Source organism: Mesitornis unicolor, unplaced genomic scaffold, assembly GCF_000695765.1.
Source record: "Mesitornis unicolor isolate BGI_N332 unplaced genomic scaffold, ASM69576v1 scaffold1815, whole genome shotgun sequence".
Classification (NCBI taxonomy): domain Eukaryota; kingdom Metazoa; phylum Chordata; class Aves; order Mesitornithiformes; family Mesitornithidae; genus Mesitornis; species Mesitornis unicolor.
In genome coordinates this window covers 12,334-31,742 of record NW_010187316.1, presented here as the reverse complement: position 1 = coordinate 31,742, position 19,409 = coordinate 12,334, and the positions used below count along the sequence as shown (strand labels likewise).

General features: G+C 39.6%; 1 protein-coding gene across 1 annotated transcript in view; it reads right to left on the bottom strand.

Annotated features, from left to right (window-relative positions):
• The window catches only part of FLT1 (fms-related tyrosine kinase 1), a gene marked incomplete at both ends in the record, with an annotated part of 69,402 nt that extends 51,447 nt beyond the window's left edge, over window positions 1-17,955 (bottom strand). The window contains 6 exons of the mRNA XM_010185381.1: window positions 631-805; window positions 2,315-2,451; window positions 2,540-2,702; window positions 7,693-7,817; window positions 17,340-17,560; window positions 17,855-17,955. Coding sequence (XP_010183683.1) covers window positions 631-805; window positions 2,315-2,451; window positions 2,540-2,702; window positions 7,693-7,817; window positions 17,340-17,560; window positions 17,855-17,955 — 922 coding nt within the window. The remainder of the gene's footprint in view (window positions 1-630; window positions 806-2,314; window positions 2,452-2,539; window positions 2,703-7,692; window positions 7,818-17,339; window positions 17,561-17,854) is intronic.
• Between the last annotated feature and the right edge of the window lie 1,454 nt (window positions 17,956-19,409).

Here is a 19,409-nt window from a genome sequence, read left to right as displayed (position 1 = left end):
CTAAGAATACCAGCATGGGGGGCTTAGTCCACACTTAGAGATGAGAGAGAACATGGAACATGTCAATATTATGATATTATGAACAGGAGTCATCTGTTGTAGAGGATTTCTGGATTTCACAGAGGGCCCAGGCAGATCATAGGGAACTCATTTAAGGCTCCCACTGTACAACCATATTAATGAGTTTCAGCATCTTGTGCTTGTTCTATTTTTTTTGAGTAGTCTAGCAGCTACCTACTTCATGTAGAGCTAATGCATCTATTTCTTCTTCATTTTTCATAGAAAGTAATGAATAAGTACTGTAGAGAAGAAAGTGGGATTCTTCTAGTTAAATTCAGCTTTTACTTTTTTTTTTTTTAACTGATTGCTTCTGCCAGAACTGACTGAGTACAGGGTCATCACAGTATTTAGCAGACAATAGTGATCAAACTGAACATTAACATGTCTACTGACAACAATACAAAATAGTCATGGAAGAAAAGACATATTCTCTCTGGTCTCCGTCTTTGTTCTGCCCATAATGAATGCGCTATAAATTCATTTCCACTTTGCGTCAAGATGTAAAGTTATTGTATGACTGAACTTGGTACATGAGCATTCAGTATTCTACAAATCTGCAACATTTCTTACCATAAACAATGACCGTTGTGTTGACAGCTTTGATTGACGGCCCACTCTTCACGTGGCAGGTATACTGGCCTTTATCAATATCGCGCACTCTGTCAACAACGAGGATGCTGTAAAAAATATTGGCTTCTGTATTCTTCTGGTCAATGCGCTGCGTTACAGAACCTCTCTTCCTTGACTATAAAAGCAAAAATGAATGATAAGAAGCTTAATTAAACCAATTTTCATGGTTACCAAGATTTTTAATTTACTCTACTTCCACCACACCTTAATCAAGAAAAAACAACCCAGATCCCTCTGTACAGCACAGACATGCAAAAGACTCCTAACATTTCCAGAGGGTCAACAATAAAAATTATTTATATGGTAATTAATTCCTATCTTCACTGAAGTTGTAACAGTATCCAAACTAGTTCTTTCCACAAAAAGATCATCCCTTCTTCTGGCTTGTTATACAAACACACCATACTTCCCGCTGCCCCTTGTCCAGCATTGCCTCTAAAAATCCCCAGAGCCACCGGCACATAGTTTGGTGCCTGGATTCAGTGTCCATAGGCAGAAAACCTATAGAAGAAGAGGGCATTCACACAAGAAGAGAAGAATTCTGGAAACGCTGTAGTAGATGGAAAAGAGACTCGATTTGGCAAGGGAATAACAGGGTGGAACTGAAGATAATGTGAGTCTGAGGAGTTATTTCCTGCAACTCCTCCTCAGCCTTTGGCCTCAAAGTTTATTTAACCCAGGACATTGCTCTTATAAACACTGAGCACCCTTCAGTTGCCATCCAAATAAAACCAAAGCAAAATTTCACAAATGTGGTGCCCGGCTAGGGCTTGGTAAGGTAGCAATGAGGAACATAATGTATTTGGAGCATTGTTGTTGCAAGTTGTTCATTTCTGAGGTTAAAAAATGCCAGGGAAAACGTCTACAATATGCAATAAATGGTTGCATTAATCTTCCCTATATAATGTAATAATAATTTCAGCTTGTGATTAGGCACAATGAGTGACATAATAAATGACTTGAATCATCAGCATAAATCAAACTGACATGAAAGGAATGGGAGTTGTAAACTTTAAAATAATGTCAAATTTCTTATCAGCTTTACACCAACTCCCTGGCAGTTATTCTGTAAATGACAAATATTTATGAGGATTCTCCCAATGTGAGGGGAGGAGAAGCACATTCAAGATCATTCCTGTAGCTGTCAAAACAAAAAGATTGTTCATGTGACACTTAACAAATGAGATTTTGGCGAGCTAAATCAGAATATCTTCTCTAAACACGCTCAAGACAGGTGTCTGACTGTCTGCTAGTCTTTTAAATGGAGGTATTGAGAAAGACAGTGTCACTGAAAACTTTTTTTGTCACAAGAGAAAGCTCCTCCCTGGGTAGACAAATTTCTATCACTTCTCCAGGTTCAAAAGAAGCTCCCAGAGATGAAAGAATTCTAGCTTTCACTCGAGACTAGGCAATATAACCAGAGTACATTCTGTAAACATGTTTACTCATTCAATTAAGCACCAGAAAGAAAAAAAAGAAACCTTTAAAGACATGTCACCAAGGGTCAAAATGATGGAATGTGAACCACAGCAAGCATTTTAAGGCAAAATTCCTTCCAGGATGCTAGATGGGAGTCTGATCTATGGGAAACCCCTGGTTTCTTTATTTCAACTATAGCACTCACCTCTCCAGGATAAGTCCATGTCATCTGCACTCTGGTGTTCCAGGCTGCGGTGACAGTGCAGTTGATTGCCAGGCTGTCTCCTTTCAGCAGCTTGACAAGACGTGGAGTGCTCAACTGGACGTCAAAAATTGTGTTGGCTGCACATGACAAAGAGAAAGAAAAGTGAATAACATCACCAGCGCAGAGCACTTAACGAAAAGACGGAGTGTGGAGAACACTACTTACTTTCTCGGTGCGTTAGGTACTTTGTGCTGTATTTGTGTCCACCGACGGTTGTCTCACAGCTGAGGAGCCCTATGAATTTGTAGGTTGCCTTAGGTATTCTGAAGCCTTTCATGCTGTCCCAGATCATTGTCTTGCCATCAGGAATTAGGGTTTCACGTGGAATCTAGAAGTGTCAGACATGCATCGTAAAAACAACTCATCCTCATGACACTCTCTAATCAAAGCAGCCTAATAAAGAGGAATGGGAAAAAAACACCCTAAAAGATGCCAATCAAAGTAGAAAGGATGACATTTAATTATGCAGAATTTTCAAGTCACATTTTCATCACAAAATAGAGGAAAAATCTGGGTGAAGAATATAAATGTTTTATTTGTTTCCAAGATTTCATTATTTATAACAGGATGTAATTTATGACACAAAAGATTGACACTATCATTATTAGCCTCAGCGCTTTGGCTGCTATTCTGTTGGCTCCGGGTTGGCAGCTAAAGTGCTCGTCTTGGCAAACCTTTGCAATTAAGTGTCCTGTTTTTACCACTGAGACACAAATACGCATTTTTTAATGGAGGTGACAAATGGACATAATTCACCATCATTTCGTGGCTTTAACAAATTCCTGCCAGGATTCAATCTGATGCTTCTCACGTTTATGTTGCCTAAAGGACTGGACTGTTTAGGAAAAAAAAAAAGTTAAGGACCTGAATGCTTGTTCCAAAGCTGACAGGTCACATCTCTAAGTCATTACATACAACATGAAGTGCAAATTTTAAAACCACAAATCTTCCTGGGGCACTTTTATTGAAAACTACTGGTCATACTGAATGAGGAGTCATATTGACTAGAGATTTTGAAAGGGTGCCTTGAAACACTAAGCATATCAAATTTCCATAGAAAAAGTATTCAGCACGTTTTAAAAATCAGGCACTAAGTCCCTCAGAATCTGAGGGCCCAAGAAGCAAATATTGCAAAGCCATCAGATATTTTTAAACCTGAGCCCTGAAATCCAATACAGACTAAAATACTGCCATGTGGAATCAAGCGTTCATTTTGTTAGCAGTACAAGTTATATTTTACATTAGGATCCTTTGAATTTTAAGCCCTATTTTAATAAGCTACCAAGAAAACCCTAAAAAGGCAAAGCATGCCACAGGCACTGAAGCTCAGACAAGATCTCTTGTTTTCAAGTTGTGTTTTTGCTGTTATCCTTTATCAATTGAATAAATGCCACCATTTGGATAACACAGAGATCAGTCACGAGTACAAAGCCTGGATGTGACTTTACTTCTATAAAGCGTACTTTTGTGGTAAAAATAACATATTTTTTTAAAATGGCATTAAGCAGAGTTTGAGTGAATAAGTGCCCTGAGCAGAAACCTCTGGGTCAACTAAGCACCTTGCAGCCCATCTCCTCTCACTGCACACCCAGTCCCACTACATCCCCTTCATCTCTTTCTATTTATTCAAGCAGAGGACCTGTGTTTTGGCCAGCCCTCTCCTTCCTATGGCCAAAGCCAGCATGGGTGGCTGCCAGAAGCCGGGGGAAGCGTGGCTGCCCAGCACCTTCCTGTGTGGTACAGCCTCTCTCCAAAACATGACACCCTCAATGGTGCCTGTTCAATGCATGCCAAAAGCCACCCTTGAGATCACCTCCACTCACCTCATGCGATTTCCTCCAGAAGAAATGCATGATGAATCAAATGAATAATTAAAGAGCACAAAATGCTGTGGTAGAATTCCTTATCTTTACAACAGCTGATAAGATGCTATAATAAGCATGGGTGAAGTGTGCGTTACATACACACTCACAAATAAACTCTATTACATTACAGCCTGCTGGCTACCATTCAGCAGTATCTTGAACTCTAAGAGCCCTGTTGCCATTCCTGTTCTAAATAAAACAAATATTCAGGTTTTGGTTTAACAAGTTCATAGTTATGCTTTCAAGGACTTGAACTGGATTTATCCTTTTGGTGCTTTGGTGAAAACCAAACTGTTTCTGAGGATACTGCTCTATAGGTTTTCATATATACTGTGAAGAAAGTAGACTCAGAGCCTCACAAACCTTCCTAGACTGGCATTTCCCAAGGAATGCATTCACTTCACATTAATTAGTTAATTGATGGATTACTGAATTGTATTAGCCACGTTAGGGGTTGGACTGGATGATTTTTAAAGGTCCCTTCCAACGCAATACATTCTATGATTCCATGATTCTTTGATAAATAAAGTGCTCATAAATATGATCTTATTTTGCAACACCTGATGTTGTCAGTTGTCTGTACACCCAACAGGCTCACCTGCCCCAGAGGCACATCTTTGCTGCACAGTTTACTTATCTGATACCCCTCAAAAATTTCTAGAGCTACACATTTTTGTGTGACTTTTTTGCAGCTCTGAGACTAAGAAGTTGCACACAGTCATACATGAGAGTGTAACTTTACACATTTGTTACTGTAAGGAAAACTGAAGTCTATGACTAGCAAAAGACTGTGACACAGCTGGTCTTTGGCTAAGTCTTGGGGAGGAAAAAACAAAATACTGCAACAAGTCCCTTTCAGAGGGTGGAAATACTAGGATTTCGTCTCAGAAGAGAACAAGGGCAGTGGATGGGTGCTCACCCTCACAGCTCTACCTTCTCTCCTTACTTGCTTCAATTCCTTACTCAGCTCCCCTCCACACAGTTCTCTGCCAATCCCACTGGCTCAGATGACCTGTTTTCCACTCAGAGGAGCACAGTTGCTTTGATCTGCCCTAAACCAACTTCCAGGCCATCACTTACAGATATGGCATCATCATCACGATGGTCACTGCATGGGTGGTCCAGGACAGAGGATCCCAGAATCACGCAATAATTTAGGTTGCAAGGGACCTCTAGAGGTCACCTGGTCCATTCACCATGCAGAGCAGGGCCAATGTAGTTCAGGGCCCTGTCAAAAAACTTGGCCATTTGGTCATCACAGAGAGAAGTAGAAAAACCGATGAAGAAACACAGTGCTATAACAGTGAGATTTCCACTGAAGCAGCAGACGATAAATCCAGCTAAACTAATAGTTTGCAGATGGGTACCAGCAGATACTCACAGGCATTCGAAGAATCAATCTGTTGCAATGGCTGTACTAATGTATCTCAAAGGGGTTTACTAAGGTAAAGATACAGTTTCAGTAAAAAAATAATTTGTAGTGTTGAAGATGGGCAACAAACCTTCCCCACATTGGTCCACTAAAACTAAGTAGCTCTGCACAGGAACAAAATGCTGGAGGGAGTGGTCATGCAACTATCCCAGTAAGCCCTTTCAGAGAAGGAAGATTACAAAAAATATTCTGTATTTTGGCTTCCTGGCAATACAGAATGCAGAATCTAATGACTCTAATGTTGTGGTTTTATTTCCAGCTCTAGAGGACTGCATTATGGGGACACTGACTTCTTCCTTAACTGCTAAATGGAAAACACAGAATGGCTTTTGCCAGCTTTCCAGAAGTAGTTTGCCTGCAGCTGTGAAATACATTTAACACATCTGTTAATTGCTATGTGAGCAAAAACTTGCTGGAATCTTCACACACAGGTGTCACAGATGATAAATAAAGTAAGATATGATGTAACGCATTGTAGCATACAAACCTCAGGAAATTCTGGGATGAATTAGGGAACACATTTATTTTTCCTGGAATGCAAAACATGTACGCAACGAATCCTTTCTTTCAAGACTTGGATCCACCTCCTCCTTCTCCTTCCCAGAGTATTAGATCTGCTTTTGATGGTGTAAAGATGCATCTTACACCACAACCCCAAACTAAAGGCAAGCTCATATGAAAAAAATGGAGTAGATATGTCTCAATCTCTTCCAAATAAGGAGAAAAAAAAAAGCGTTTTGTATTGGTTAATTAGAGAGAACCCTGACAGGAATTTTCTCAGTTAGGAATCTAATATGCCTTAATTTCAGATGCAACACTACAGTGAACATATAAATTCCCACTCTACACACTCCACGCTATAGAAAGTCAAGACCCATTTACTTTTGATTCTATATCCAAAAACCTTGAGCATCATCCACTCTGGTGCACTTCCTGCAGGAAAACCATGTGTCTACACACACATATGGTAACATCCCAGGTCAGATCACTTTCTTTTTTCTGCTTTTTTCTTTCTTTCATGTGATTTAATAGGAGGAAACCAAGAGGCAAAATCAGTATCTATATTAGCAAAGCAGCAGTGGATAGAATTTGTAAACCTCTAGGTCATGTTAAAACACACAATCAAATCTGCGGCTGGTGTAAAACTCTACAGTAAAAAAGGAATCAAAGACTTATATTGATCTAGATAACCATCTCATGGTGGCATTGTCTGGCAATTGCATGTTATTCTATAAAAAGACAAATTTATTTTCCTTGTAACAGTGATGGATATTTATGCCACTATGTACAGAACTCTCTTTATTTAGAAACAAAACATCACTGGCACCTCCACTAAATTTTTAAGCCAAACAAAGAAACTTTAAAATAGAAGCAGCATCATTTTCTGTCTTGATACCAGGTAACTCTCAAGGAACCTAAGAAAGAAATTGTTTCCCCAAAACATGAATAATGTCTAGATGTTCTAGAACTGGCTCCACCGTTTCAAACTCTGCACAAGTTTCCTACAAAGAGAAGCCATCCCTCGTCTGATAAGTGCACTCATGTGTAGAAGGAAGCTGAAAAGTTTTTGGTGGGAGTGAGGTAGGGCAAAGGCTTGCAGAGCTCCTTGTACAGCCCCAGAGTGTCTCCAGGGACTGCAGTCACCGGCTGTTCCAGAGGACAGAAGAGGAAAGGGGAGGAAGGGTAGGGGAAGAGGTGGGAGGAAATATCTTCTCCTAACAAGAAATTCCTTCCTGGTCTTAAGAAACCTTTGTCAGTGAATATTAAATAAAATGGTATGAAAAGTTTAAGTTTCTTCAGAAAATTCCCATCTACTGTAAGAGATCTGATGAAGTCCTGTTGTGAGATTCAAGACAAAACCTCCAGGGCTGAAATATTTCTAAACACACTGACACCCAGAAACCTTGTTTAAGAAATACTAAATTGTTGAAATATTTCAAAAGCAGTACAACAGCTGTAAAGAAACAAGAAAAGAGCATCATCCACAATAAAACTTTCAGAGCATGTTTGGATTGTGGTACCTTTTTTAAAGTAACAGCAATGTTTGGTGCTGTGACTCTACATGGAATGATCATTTCTCTTCCCACAGTCATGTGTATTATTTTAGGTATATCACTGTGCATCTCTACAAATGGATTTTCTGTATCTGCATGAGAAGAAAAAGAAAAGGTTAATATCTGAAACCTTAAGACAATGTATGGAAATTTTAAGTGTCTATAGCCTTGAAAGCACAGACTAACTCTGTCCATAATGAAAGCTAGACAAAGTCTTCAAATCAATCTTCTTTTTACTTTTATCTGAACAATATCAGCAAAATATTATTAAATATTTAAAAATATATTTATCACTTAATATCAATAGCAGTACTTTGGTATCTCCTTTAAAATCCAAGGCAGTTAAAGTAAATTTTTCCAATTACAGCATCATCTCTACTGCTGAGATATGTGTTTCTTATTTCAGGGCATTTCTAGTTTATTATCACCAGTAGAAGTAATTATATGAGAAGTGAGTTGAAATTCACTTATCAAGAAACCCCTACACAGGACATGCTCCTGCTCTCTGCAAGAAAATTGATGGGAAAAACTCATGTTGATTTTACCAGCAGAAAGCATCTACTGTGATTGTCCAGCCATATTTTCCACTCAGAGTACGGACTAACAAGAGTTAATTATTATCCTCCTTCCCACTACCACAATACCTATATGTCTCTTTTGTAAGTGACAAGGTAAATGAAAATGCCAGGAAAACATTCATTCCTTTCGACTCAATAATAAGACTTGGCAGAGTAATTAACCGTCAGTCGAACAATCCCAAAGGGCATTGTCATAAATAGCTCGTGCTGGGAACTGGGAACATTGCTACTGCTATTGTTTGGACCACTTAACAAAGAGGGGCTCAAGCCACAGGCTCTGGCTCCAAATCCTTTTTGCAGGTGTTCAGATCTGAAGGTTTGGTTTGATTGACTACCAGTGCAGACAGACTACCTCCAAATTCACAGGTGTGGCTTTTAACTCTCAGAAAAGTGGAACATTTGGATCCTAATTCTGTGCTTATCTACAGCTCCAATGTTTTTTCAGGCAAATCCTATTATATTCACTCAGTCAAAAAACTTACAAATAACAATGGAAATCTTTCTTGGAAAAGAAATTTGTAAAGCTAGCAAGAACTGACCCTTTATAAAACCTTAAACTGCAAGATTTGACTAAAGTGTTCTGGTCCCAGACTTCTGCATGTTGACCTGTGTTCATTCAAGTAGTTCTTCAAATGCATCACTTTTGCTTCTCTTTCAGAAGTATGATCTGCACTTCCCAGTGTCATAAAACTGTTCTGCCCTTAGGAACTTCTTTTCTTATTATATGCAATAATATTTTTGTTTAAGACATCAAACAGGAAGAGAAGCAAATTACACTCAAATTTATACTGGGGAGAATCCTAATGCAGAGTACCTCAGTTGTACCCCAGGACATGGAAAAAGTTTTCCTAAGGAAGTTTAATGAAAGTGTTACACAAACTTTCTGAAATTAAAGACTGCTACAATACTTAATTTAATAATAGGTGTTAAACATCCACCAAGATCACAGAAGGAACTTATGAGTAATAGGGGATGCATATGTAATAAAAAATACCCTAAGGACTTGTTAGGCTGACGTTTCCTCTGCAATATGATCCAAGGAAAGACCAAGAATGAACCTGTTTGTAGCATGGTGAAAAGAACCTTTTTTGTTCTTCAGTGGCTGCAGTCACAGAAGAGGTCACTTGCCCCTTAACATCACCAGACAAATGGATTTACTACTCCCCAAAGACTCGTTCATCTTTGTCACAAAATTAAGAGCTCCTGCCCAAAACCAGCAAGCTTTGCAAAGTAGCTTCCTGTATCATAATCTTCAGATCATTACAAGTGCGAGGAAGAGCTGTTCTGGGGACTACCGGTGCTGTCTGCAGACACAATGTCACCACTGACCAATGCCAATATTGAGGCTGTGGGGGCTGCGTGGCTCAGACTTCGCAGGATTCCTGCCCATGACAGGGACAGGAAACAAGCAGAGAACACCACGTTTGGCTTTGTTTTCTTCTTCTTCAATGGAAATGCACGTTCATGCCTGGAGAAGTCAATGAAGTGCTGTATAAAAGTCAACTGAACGCTCTGGCTGCTCTCGGTAGGCTTTAAAGCTCAGTCACAGCCTGTCTTGGTACACTCCCTGCAGTGGTACACCAAGGCGTCTCCATGCCCCCGCTATTCGCGTGCAGAACTCCCATTGACATCACCGGGGACTTCCGCCATGGGCCAGAGGGCAATCGATGGCCCCAAGTGCTTCAAATGTCTTCCTGCTTTTGATTAAAAGAAATACGCATCATGTTTCCTAGCACAGTTTTGTTTTCATAATGAGTGTGGAGGCTTTTCCTGATTCCCTTTGATTTTATTCTCCTTCCGTCTTAATGGCCATAAGGGGATACGCTTGGTGCTTCAAGACTGCAATCTGCTGCAGGCTCTACCAGCCTGGATAAGGCAACGCTGAACCCACAGCAGCACCACGGCAGGGTATGCCACATTGGCAGTTATGCCAGCAACATGAAATACTTCTTTCCCCTCAAATAATAGCACTCCTTGCTTCTTTTTGACTCTTCCCCCCCCATCATAGCCTTAGCTATTGCCAGTGGCTGCTGCTACACTTCCTCCCAATTCCTTCCTGAGAGGAGGTAAATGCCACCCTTCCTCAAACAGCTGGCTGGCAGCATGTTGAGGATGAGCTAACCTCCCACCAGAGGTCTTCTGTGCCAGCTTGACTCACTTTTACTTTCAGAAAGCTCTAAACATAAAAAGAACATCATTAATCGACCTGTCTTGAAGACCACATCCAAGTTACATATTCAGCTCCATTGGGATTTGTAAGGGAAGATTTAAAAGGGTTGACCTTGGTTTTTGATTTTTTTTTTCTTCAGGGGTGCCTGAACTAGCAAACTGAAAGATGGACAGCCAGAATATTTGCATACACTAAGGTTTACAAGTCCATTTAATGTATTTTTAAATTTTACCTGGAATTCACAGAATCACAGAATCTTAGGAGTTGGAAGGGACCTCGAAAGATCACCCAAGTCCAACCCCCCTGCCAGAGCAGGATCACCTAGACTAGGTCACACAAGAACGCATCCAGCTGGGTTTTGAATGTCTTCAGAGAAGGAGACTCCACAACCTCTCTGGGCAGCCTGGTCCAGTGCTCCCTCACAGTAAAAACATTTTTTCCTCATGTTCAGATTGAACCTCCTATGCTCCAACTTGCTCCCATTGCCCCTTGTCCTGTCATTGGCTGTCACTGAGAAGAGCCTCCTGACACTCGCCCTTTACAAATTTATGAACTTAATGACTGTGTGCTGGTTTGACTGTGTTCCTCACATTATCTCTCAGTTACAATCAACATGAAACCAAAGAGAGCATTCATGAAACCACAAAATCCTGAAGGTCACTTGCTATACTGTTAAAGAACATAAATAGCAGGTTTTTATTAAGCTGGTTGGCAGCCAGATATGAACTTGATAAGAGACTTAACACAAGCAATATTATGTCTGGTATCAGTAACTGGTGTAGGCTATTTATGGGGTTTGCACAAACAACTGAATTAGCCAACACTGAAATGCCAAATTCAGAAAAGATGGATAGGTTCTTTATTTCCACAAGCTTCAGCTACTGTTCTTGGGTTTGTTTTGTTTTTAATAATCTGAACTATGTAAGTCAGAGTACTCAGACATACATTTGCAAGAAGAAAAAGCTCTGCAGGAAAGTCTGAGCTCCTTGAAAACTCTGAAAGTTTGTCCTCTGAAGTATTTCCAAAATACCTACTTATACTTGGCTCATCATTAAGATTTTTTTCAGGCTAAAAAAGCCCAAACAGTTTCCTCACATTCACATAACACCCTTTTCCCTCATGAACATGAAGAGGACCAAAGGCTTTACTAAAAGTACAGATATGCAAACTTCATTAAAGTTAATGGGCCAATTGCCAAATTCCCCTTTCCACTGTTGGGCTTCACTTTAACTTTATTTAGCCCATCTAAATTAGTAGGGCTATTCAGAAGTTATTTCAGGAGAACCTTGCACACCAAGAGTGGCTCTCATCTCATACATCTGAAATATAGACATTTCTCACTGAGCTAGGTGGCCAAACTGTTGGCGTTGTCACTGGGGAGAAAGGGAGAATTCTGCCATGGGTCTCATCTGACCTGTTTTAGACATTTGTTTTACAGTAAGATTAATCACACCCTAGGTAAGGCACCTATTCAACCTGTTTACGTATAAGTGTCTATGTCCCTTAAGAAAAAAAAAAGTAATCCCATTTTGTATGTCTGGAAGCACAACATTTATTTATAGGAAGGGTTTTTCTACTCTTGCCTCTTCTTAGCCTGTAAAATAATACTCTTTGAATTCAAATTATTTCTAAACCTTGAAGGATTACTTGAGATACAAATTTATAATCACAGAACTTCAGGGGAAAAAAAATAAAAAGAATGGAAATACTTTGTATCTGGAGCACATTCAGACAAAAAGCATTGCTAGCATAATTGTACAGTGATTTTTAGGCAGGGTTTGTTTGTTTTCCTTTGGGTCTAGTTATACTATGCTATCATCGACGTAGGTCCGTAACACACATAAGACACAGTTAAAACACTTAAGAAAAAATGTTCTTACCCCCATTAGCCAGGAAATCCACACCTGAGCAATTACTATGTTCAGAAAGTGATCTCTAGAAAGGCTAATGAACATCAGGAACACTTTTTCAGATGCATCCCTCTTTCATGATGGTTCATCCTGGAAATGTATTTCTGTTTCAGTAGGAGCTATAAGCCTTGGTGAGAAAGAAGGACCTCAGAGGGCTTAGTGCATGGCCTTTGATGCTGCCAAGGCACACACACATGCTCCACTCAACACAGTGTACTCTAACGTGAAGTCCATGTACACACACTGACAAAAGCACTGCAATTATAGGTGATTGACGTCAGCAAGTCCTCGAGGGCTCTGTTTTGTAACAGGAACCTCATTAGACACTAAAAATGTGTCCGCATACTTGATACAGCTGTAGTGCAGTTTAATTTCAACTAGTTTCCTTTTCATAACAGTGGTGTTATCATATTATTGACTCTGACAGTGTAAGCCAAAACCATACTGCTCATATGTTAAAACTGTGCCAAAAGCAGAGACAGAAGAAAAGGCACAGGGGAGAAAGAGTTTTCCAGGCCTCAGCAGGTTCTTCTGTCTGTATATTATTTTTAAATAAAAAGAAGAAAAAGGGAAAAAAAGAAAATATCCCTTTCTGTTAGCTTTCAAGGTGTTTCATCTTACTGCTTTTTCACCTGTCAGATTATTTTGATGCTTCTGATATTAAGCAACCCTTTCAGGGAGTTATTTTGGTGTTCTCCCTGTTCTGCAACATAGCACCTTCAGAGTTACAGGAGTCAATCCATTCAAGCTAAATCTCAGATCCATGGGGCTGGATCCAGCTACCTGTCAACAAGCAGACCTCCCAAGGAGATGCCATATGCTCAGCACTTGCAGAATACAACTCTAGAGTTTGAAAACGCACTTAAAACCCCAGATGTTTTGACACTTCAAAGGCTTACACTTTGAACCATTCACTGATGCTAAAACCCTTCATTTTGGACTGTCCAACTTGAGACATATGTCAAGCCAAATATCCAAAACTAGTCGACAAGTTTAACATTCTAGGCATTGGCAAGTACAAGTACTCTCAGGACTTGTAGTTAATTACTCAGCTCTGATTTGTCTCACCTGACTTAAATAATCTCAAAGCAAGACATCTATTCTAAGCTTGTTCTCCAGATTCCTTGTAAAGTCAGTGATGAGAAATACATACCAGAAGAAACTTTTTTTCTCTGTGTTAAGTACAGAAAGAGAATAGACAAGTGACTCAGCCTAGAGGTCTGATTTTCAAACAGAATATTTTGAATGGTGCTTAATTGAAGTACCAGTGCATGTCTCATTTTGCAAGGAAAAGTATGCAGTCAGAAGACATGCACAGCAGGAGTGTGAGGACAGCCAAGGAGAGGGAGAACATTGACTGAGAAATGGGCTAATACCCTAAAGCCAAATACAACTTCATTTTGAGACTAATTCTCTGCTGCAGCAGAATTAAAACATTACTCTTGTCTATTAGTAGCTGAAAGCTATCTTCATCAAAGGAAGTAGCAACACTTCAACTTGAATCCAAGTTTGTTTAAATTCTTGCAAAAATCTAATCTTGATATATCAATGTAACTCAACTTACATACTTTTTCTCTGCCATACCATGGGAGCAACTGATCGAAGGCAAGACATGATCAGAGTAGAGAATGAAGAGAAGTGCACATTTCTGAAGAAAGTGAATGAGCTCCAGCAACTGGAAAACAGTGTCTTGGAAATACCAGAACAAAGGCAGGCAGAATGAAAAGCCTTTAGCACTATCCCCAGGGAAATCTACATAGGTTTCAAAAAAGCCTGCTGATAATTTGGTGTTTCTTAAATGTCTTTACTCCATAATTCTCTTTTCAAGCAGAAAATTCCCCATGCCTCACTCCAATGTACACAGTGATAGTTCATTACAAATCTTTCCATTTAACTGCTGAGCTGCAGTTGTGTATTAAAATAAAGATCAGAGCAGCTTTTGGTCCGAGACAGCAGATAAACTGGCAAAGAGGCTTTGCTTCATTTCAGATTTTTCCCATGGCTCGTGGTGGAAGTCAGGCCATCCGTTTTCTTAGACCAAAGTCCAAGGATCTTGAGAGAATTAATTTCCCTCGCTTGATGTCTCAATTCCTGAGCTGTGTGTGGCCAAGAGTTGCTGCAGCACACACTGCGCACTCGCTCCTCTGTGCAACTCAGTAGTGACCTCTCCAGCTGAAAGAAGGGTTGTGTCAGGACTAGCTCCTGCAAGAGAAGTCACCAGCCCGCCTGTTCCTGATCACCTAACCACAGGACTTCAGAAATGTTTCAAGACATCCTAGGGCACGTGGGACTTGAAGTTGCCTTCTCAGAGTCTTGCATCTTGTTTCTCTATATAGAAGCTCATCTTCTGCCTTAGCAATGCCCTCATTACTGAGCCAAAGGACTTACTGGGTTTATTGTTTGGGTTCTTTTTTTAAATACTCCAGTTCATATTCAGTATCACTCTAATTACGGAAATGAATAACATTTTTAAAACAATAAGTGATGACTTCCTGTACAAACAATATCAACTTTCCTGATTCAGATTCTGTGTTTGTAAATAGCAACTATTTGTTCTCATCTGCAGCATGCTAAGACATGGGAAACAGGCACTGTGGTGATCCACATGGAGCTAATATGGGAAATGGACTGACACAACGTCCTGCCACAGGAAACAATACTAAACTAGGAGGGTCCCAAATTTTACAAATGTTTATTTCCTAAACACCCACAAATTCATTTAAAATAAAACTAAGCTCAAAAAAGGCAGTCTTCACAGAGGATTTTGTTACCCCCATCTCACCCCAACTTGACCCAGATAATCGAATTTCATGCATGTTCACAGAAACGACGACTTCTATGAAAGGCTTCCTTAGGTATTTTCTTTCCAAATGCTAGCACTACACTGATCAGAAATGGTGACTTTTGGTCCTCAGTAACTTGCTTCTTTCCAATCTACTCAACAATTTTGAAACTGTACATTTTCAGAGGACTAATACACTCTTCCCCACCTTAGGGCAGAGTGACACTTTCAACAGGCATTAAATGAGCAGTCACCTTGCAGCCTCCCTCATTATCAATATTTTGCCCTAACTCTCATATGTGCATACACAATCAACTCCTAAGTGTTAAGCAATAGTTTTTCAATCAAAAGGATTGTCAAATTCAGAAAACTAAGATGCCAAAAATGTCGAAGCTTGATAAAGGTTTGTCCCTTGAACATTATACTGGTTTCAGCAAGTGAGGTGGGAGGAGAAACATAATCTAATCCTGTCTTCAACAGTGACATCAACATTTAATGACTTAATGTCCTTGAAAATCAACAAAACCAAGCCACTTCGGCACTCTTCTTTAACAGATTATTGGGGAGAGGGCTGTCCAAAATCTATTTCTCCAATGATAAGCTGCTCTTGCATCATCATGTGAATTAGGCAAATAACTTTGGTTCACAAACCTCTGACAGAGGTTCTCCTTCAGATGCAGTGAATTTGGGAAGAGAATTGCACTTCTGCAATATGGGAAGCAGTTAAGAATTAGAAAGACTGCCTGTATCTTCTATTTGTAAAAATTCGGGATCCAGAAAAATTAATACTTCAAACAGGAAAGAGACCAAGAGAACATAAAGGAATCTCTTATATCATAAAGTGAGTTTAGCAGAGAGGTGCCCAGTCAGAGTCACAACCATCCTTGCTTTTCTCATGTGGCGAATGGAGAGAATTGTGGGTAGATGTGAGCTAGAGATGACATCCAAGGTGGGAGGTTCAAGGAGGTCCCACAGTGGAAAACTTGCAGAAGTCATTCAAGAAAATCATAGGTTTTCCTGGGCAGCAGGAAATGTTGGTCACTAAATGAATAACCTACTTTGGTTATGCTTCCATGGATTTACCTTTAGTTGGATATCCAGTGAGCTGTGTGAAAATAGCTGTGTGAGAAAAACTCTCTGCACTATATTTCAGATGAAGAAAAGCAGAATGAACAGCATGAGTTATTCAATAATTCTCAATAAAGCAACATACAGTAATTGGGGGATCTATCTCATTTTCTATCACTGTAGTGAGAGATCCATTTCATTCTGTTTTTCACAGCACCAGTCCGACTCTTCATGTCACAAAACCAAAACAAAGACTAATTCACCCTGATGTGAACTTGTTAGAAGCAGCAGACACATAATTTGGAAAGCTTCCAGTTGCACATTCTCTGTAATATGGGCTTTCAAAATCTGTCAATCCTGATACCTTACAGTAATCTATTAATTTTATTCTGTAAAAAAATAAAGAAAAACTAAGATATAAAATTAAATTAAAATCTAAATAATTTTTAATTATTACTGTGTCTATTGAATTCAACTGTTCTGAGAAGTGTCCGATTAATATCTTGGAAGAAAACAGGATCAGAAAGCAATTTCTGTTATAGTCTAACTGACCTAATTCCAGCATTTCACAAACATTGCACACTTGTTTGCTGAACAATTCCATGTTAAGCTTGATTCCATCTCTTCTAGATTTTTACAATCTGTGTAATATGGACTACAGAGTACATTTTTGAATGTGACTTAATAGGCAAATAGTAATTTTCTACAGTATGAGATAATTCAGTGATCTGGATACGCAGACAGGTTAAAGCAGAAATTGCATCAGATGGTTTTCATCAGTCATCATCCAATTCTGTAGGATATGCTTTCTCTGATATCCATTCACAGATTCACTTCCAGTCTACATCCACAGGGAGTTTTATCTACTCTAGCAAACTGGTTGGATTGGGTCTTTTTCTTTCTTCATTTTTTTTTTCCTAACAGATAAAACACTAGCATTTGTATTTGCAAGATCCGAGAAAGCAGATTTTATACATAAATTGGTAAATTATCATAGCTGAAGGTATCATTCAAACCCCTGTATTTAACCACAGCTGAACTGCCTTATTTGTCCATTTTGCTGTATTGATGTGAAAGCACCAAGAAGTGTTAAAAAAAAATCTTACCGTTAATAAATACGTAGATTGTAGATTCCTTCTTCTTTTTTGCTGGACTTGTTGGATATTTACAACTATAGTTTCCAGTGTCACTTGCTTGAGTTCTGCTCAAGGTCAGACTGCTGCAGGACTGCTTCCCATTTCTTCCACAGGCATATTTAATTACTTTCAGCCTTTTGCTATCCTTACTTAGAGTTTCAGGCAAAGACCATGAATGAACCATTTCCCCCCTGCAAATACAGATAAGGAAGCAGAAACAATTATGTTGGGCTTCAATTATATAGTTCCAGTTCCCAAGCTTTCTTTTTTATTATATCAGGTTATTTCTAGGGTTCTCTTTTATCTTGTTTTCCAAAAACAACAACAGAAACAACAAAGAAGTATTAAACAATTGCCATTGAAGTTCACTCCCCACCTTTCCCCACAACATAAGGTTTTTTTTTCTAATTTCAGTTACAAAAAAAGGAAAGTGTCAGGTGTACGAACTCCCAGCCAAATTATCAGAATCCAACTCAGCTGGTTACCTGCAGGTGAGATTTAAAGCCTGGCCTGCTTGAACAATGTGCTGTGTGCCATTTATGCTCAGCTCAGGAACTTTTAATTTTGATCCTGAGCTAGATCCTAGAAAAAAGGAAAAAAAATAAAGCCATTAATAGTGACAAATAATCCCATTTTTAGTCCACTCACATTTATAAAGTTATACTGGAAGGGGAAACAAAGAAAAGGGGATGTCCTTCTTACCACACACTCTTTTCCTCTGAGCAAAATCCTGCACTGTCCTGACTCAGGACTCACATAATCTTCCATGAGAAGATTATTCAGGAAAGAAAGTAGAAATGGAAGCTATGCAAGTTTCACTCAATGACTTTGCTCTTAAATTGTTCACTTGGCATACTACAAAGAAAGTTCAAGACCTTGCAGCTACACATCTAACCAGCGAAGCGTGCCCTCAAGCACCCTGGCTGCATTTCCTTAGAAAACACCACCATGGCAGCCCCTTCAATGGGAAGGGCAAAAGTTGGCCATTTCCATGGCAAGAGCCACATATTGACCTCTAAGATACCAAACTCTCAAACAACTTGCAGCAAAGCTGGAGCTGCTCTGGAAGAAGTGAAAGAGGATTAAGTATCTTCCCTTCCTGACTGAAGGCCACAGCACTGTTACCTACTGTCACAAGCTGCAGGCTTCCTACCAGTGAAGTGGTGTCAAAAGGTAACTGTACAGCTCTACAATAAATTTTGAGAATTTCAGTTCAAGACATGCTCCAGATCAGATTTGCTGCTTGTTGAGAAAGCAAGCATGCCAACATGGTCCTGGTCATGGCCAAATCATTCTGGTATGGGCGAAATCCTGGATGTCACTGTAACATGAGGACACTTGAAAACATCTAGGCAGGCTTCTCACAGGTCACATGAAGGCAGTTTTTAGGAAGTCCATGAAAAAGCTCCATGGTCAGCAGACTAGAGGAACACTGGACCTTCCCTCTCATCAACCCAGCAAGGGCTGGAAAGGCAAAGTGTTTTATCTCTGTCCCGTAACAGGCTAAGGCCACAAAAGCTTTCGCAGCAAGAAGAGAGAAATGCATGCCTTAGGGAAGAAACAGTCCTTGATCCATGCCATTGACCTCACACTAACAGCAACATGTTCCAGAAGCTAGGAACATAACAAGCAAATATTCTGAAACAGATAAAGTTGAAAAACAGTTGAAGTCTAAATCTGGACCCCAGCGCAATTTACAAAGATTTCAGTGTTGTGAGAGAAGAGAGTGCCCCAGATTGCTTTACTCCAAAGAGAAAGTATTTCTTTGTCAATATACCAGAAAAGCAGCATCACATAAAGAAGGGTAATGCAGATTTTCCTCTAGAACACAGTCAGTACAGTTTCGGTTTAGCTAGTTTAAGTCCTTCCAAGAGGTTCCTGCCACAGTCAAATGTGAAAAGCTGTATGCACCAAACATATAGTAGAAATAACTGAATCTTATTTGGCTGCTATGCATCAGCCACTGGAAAGGCCTCCCCCTTTCATTGACTATAGAAGAAACTTCTGGTCATCAATTCTGGCTGAGATTGGTGACTACAT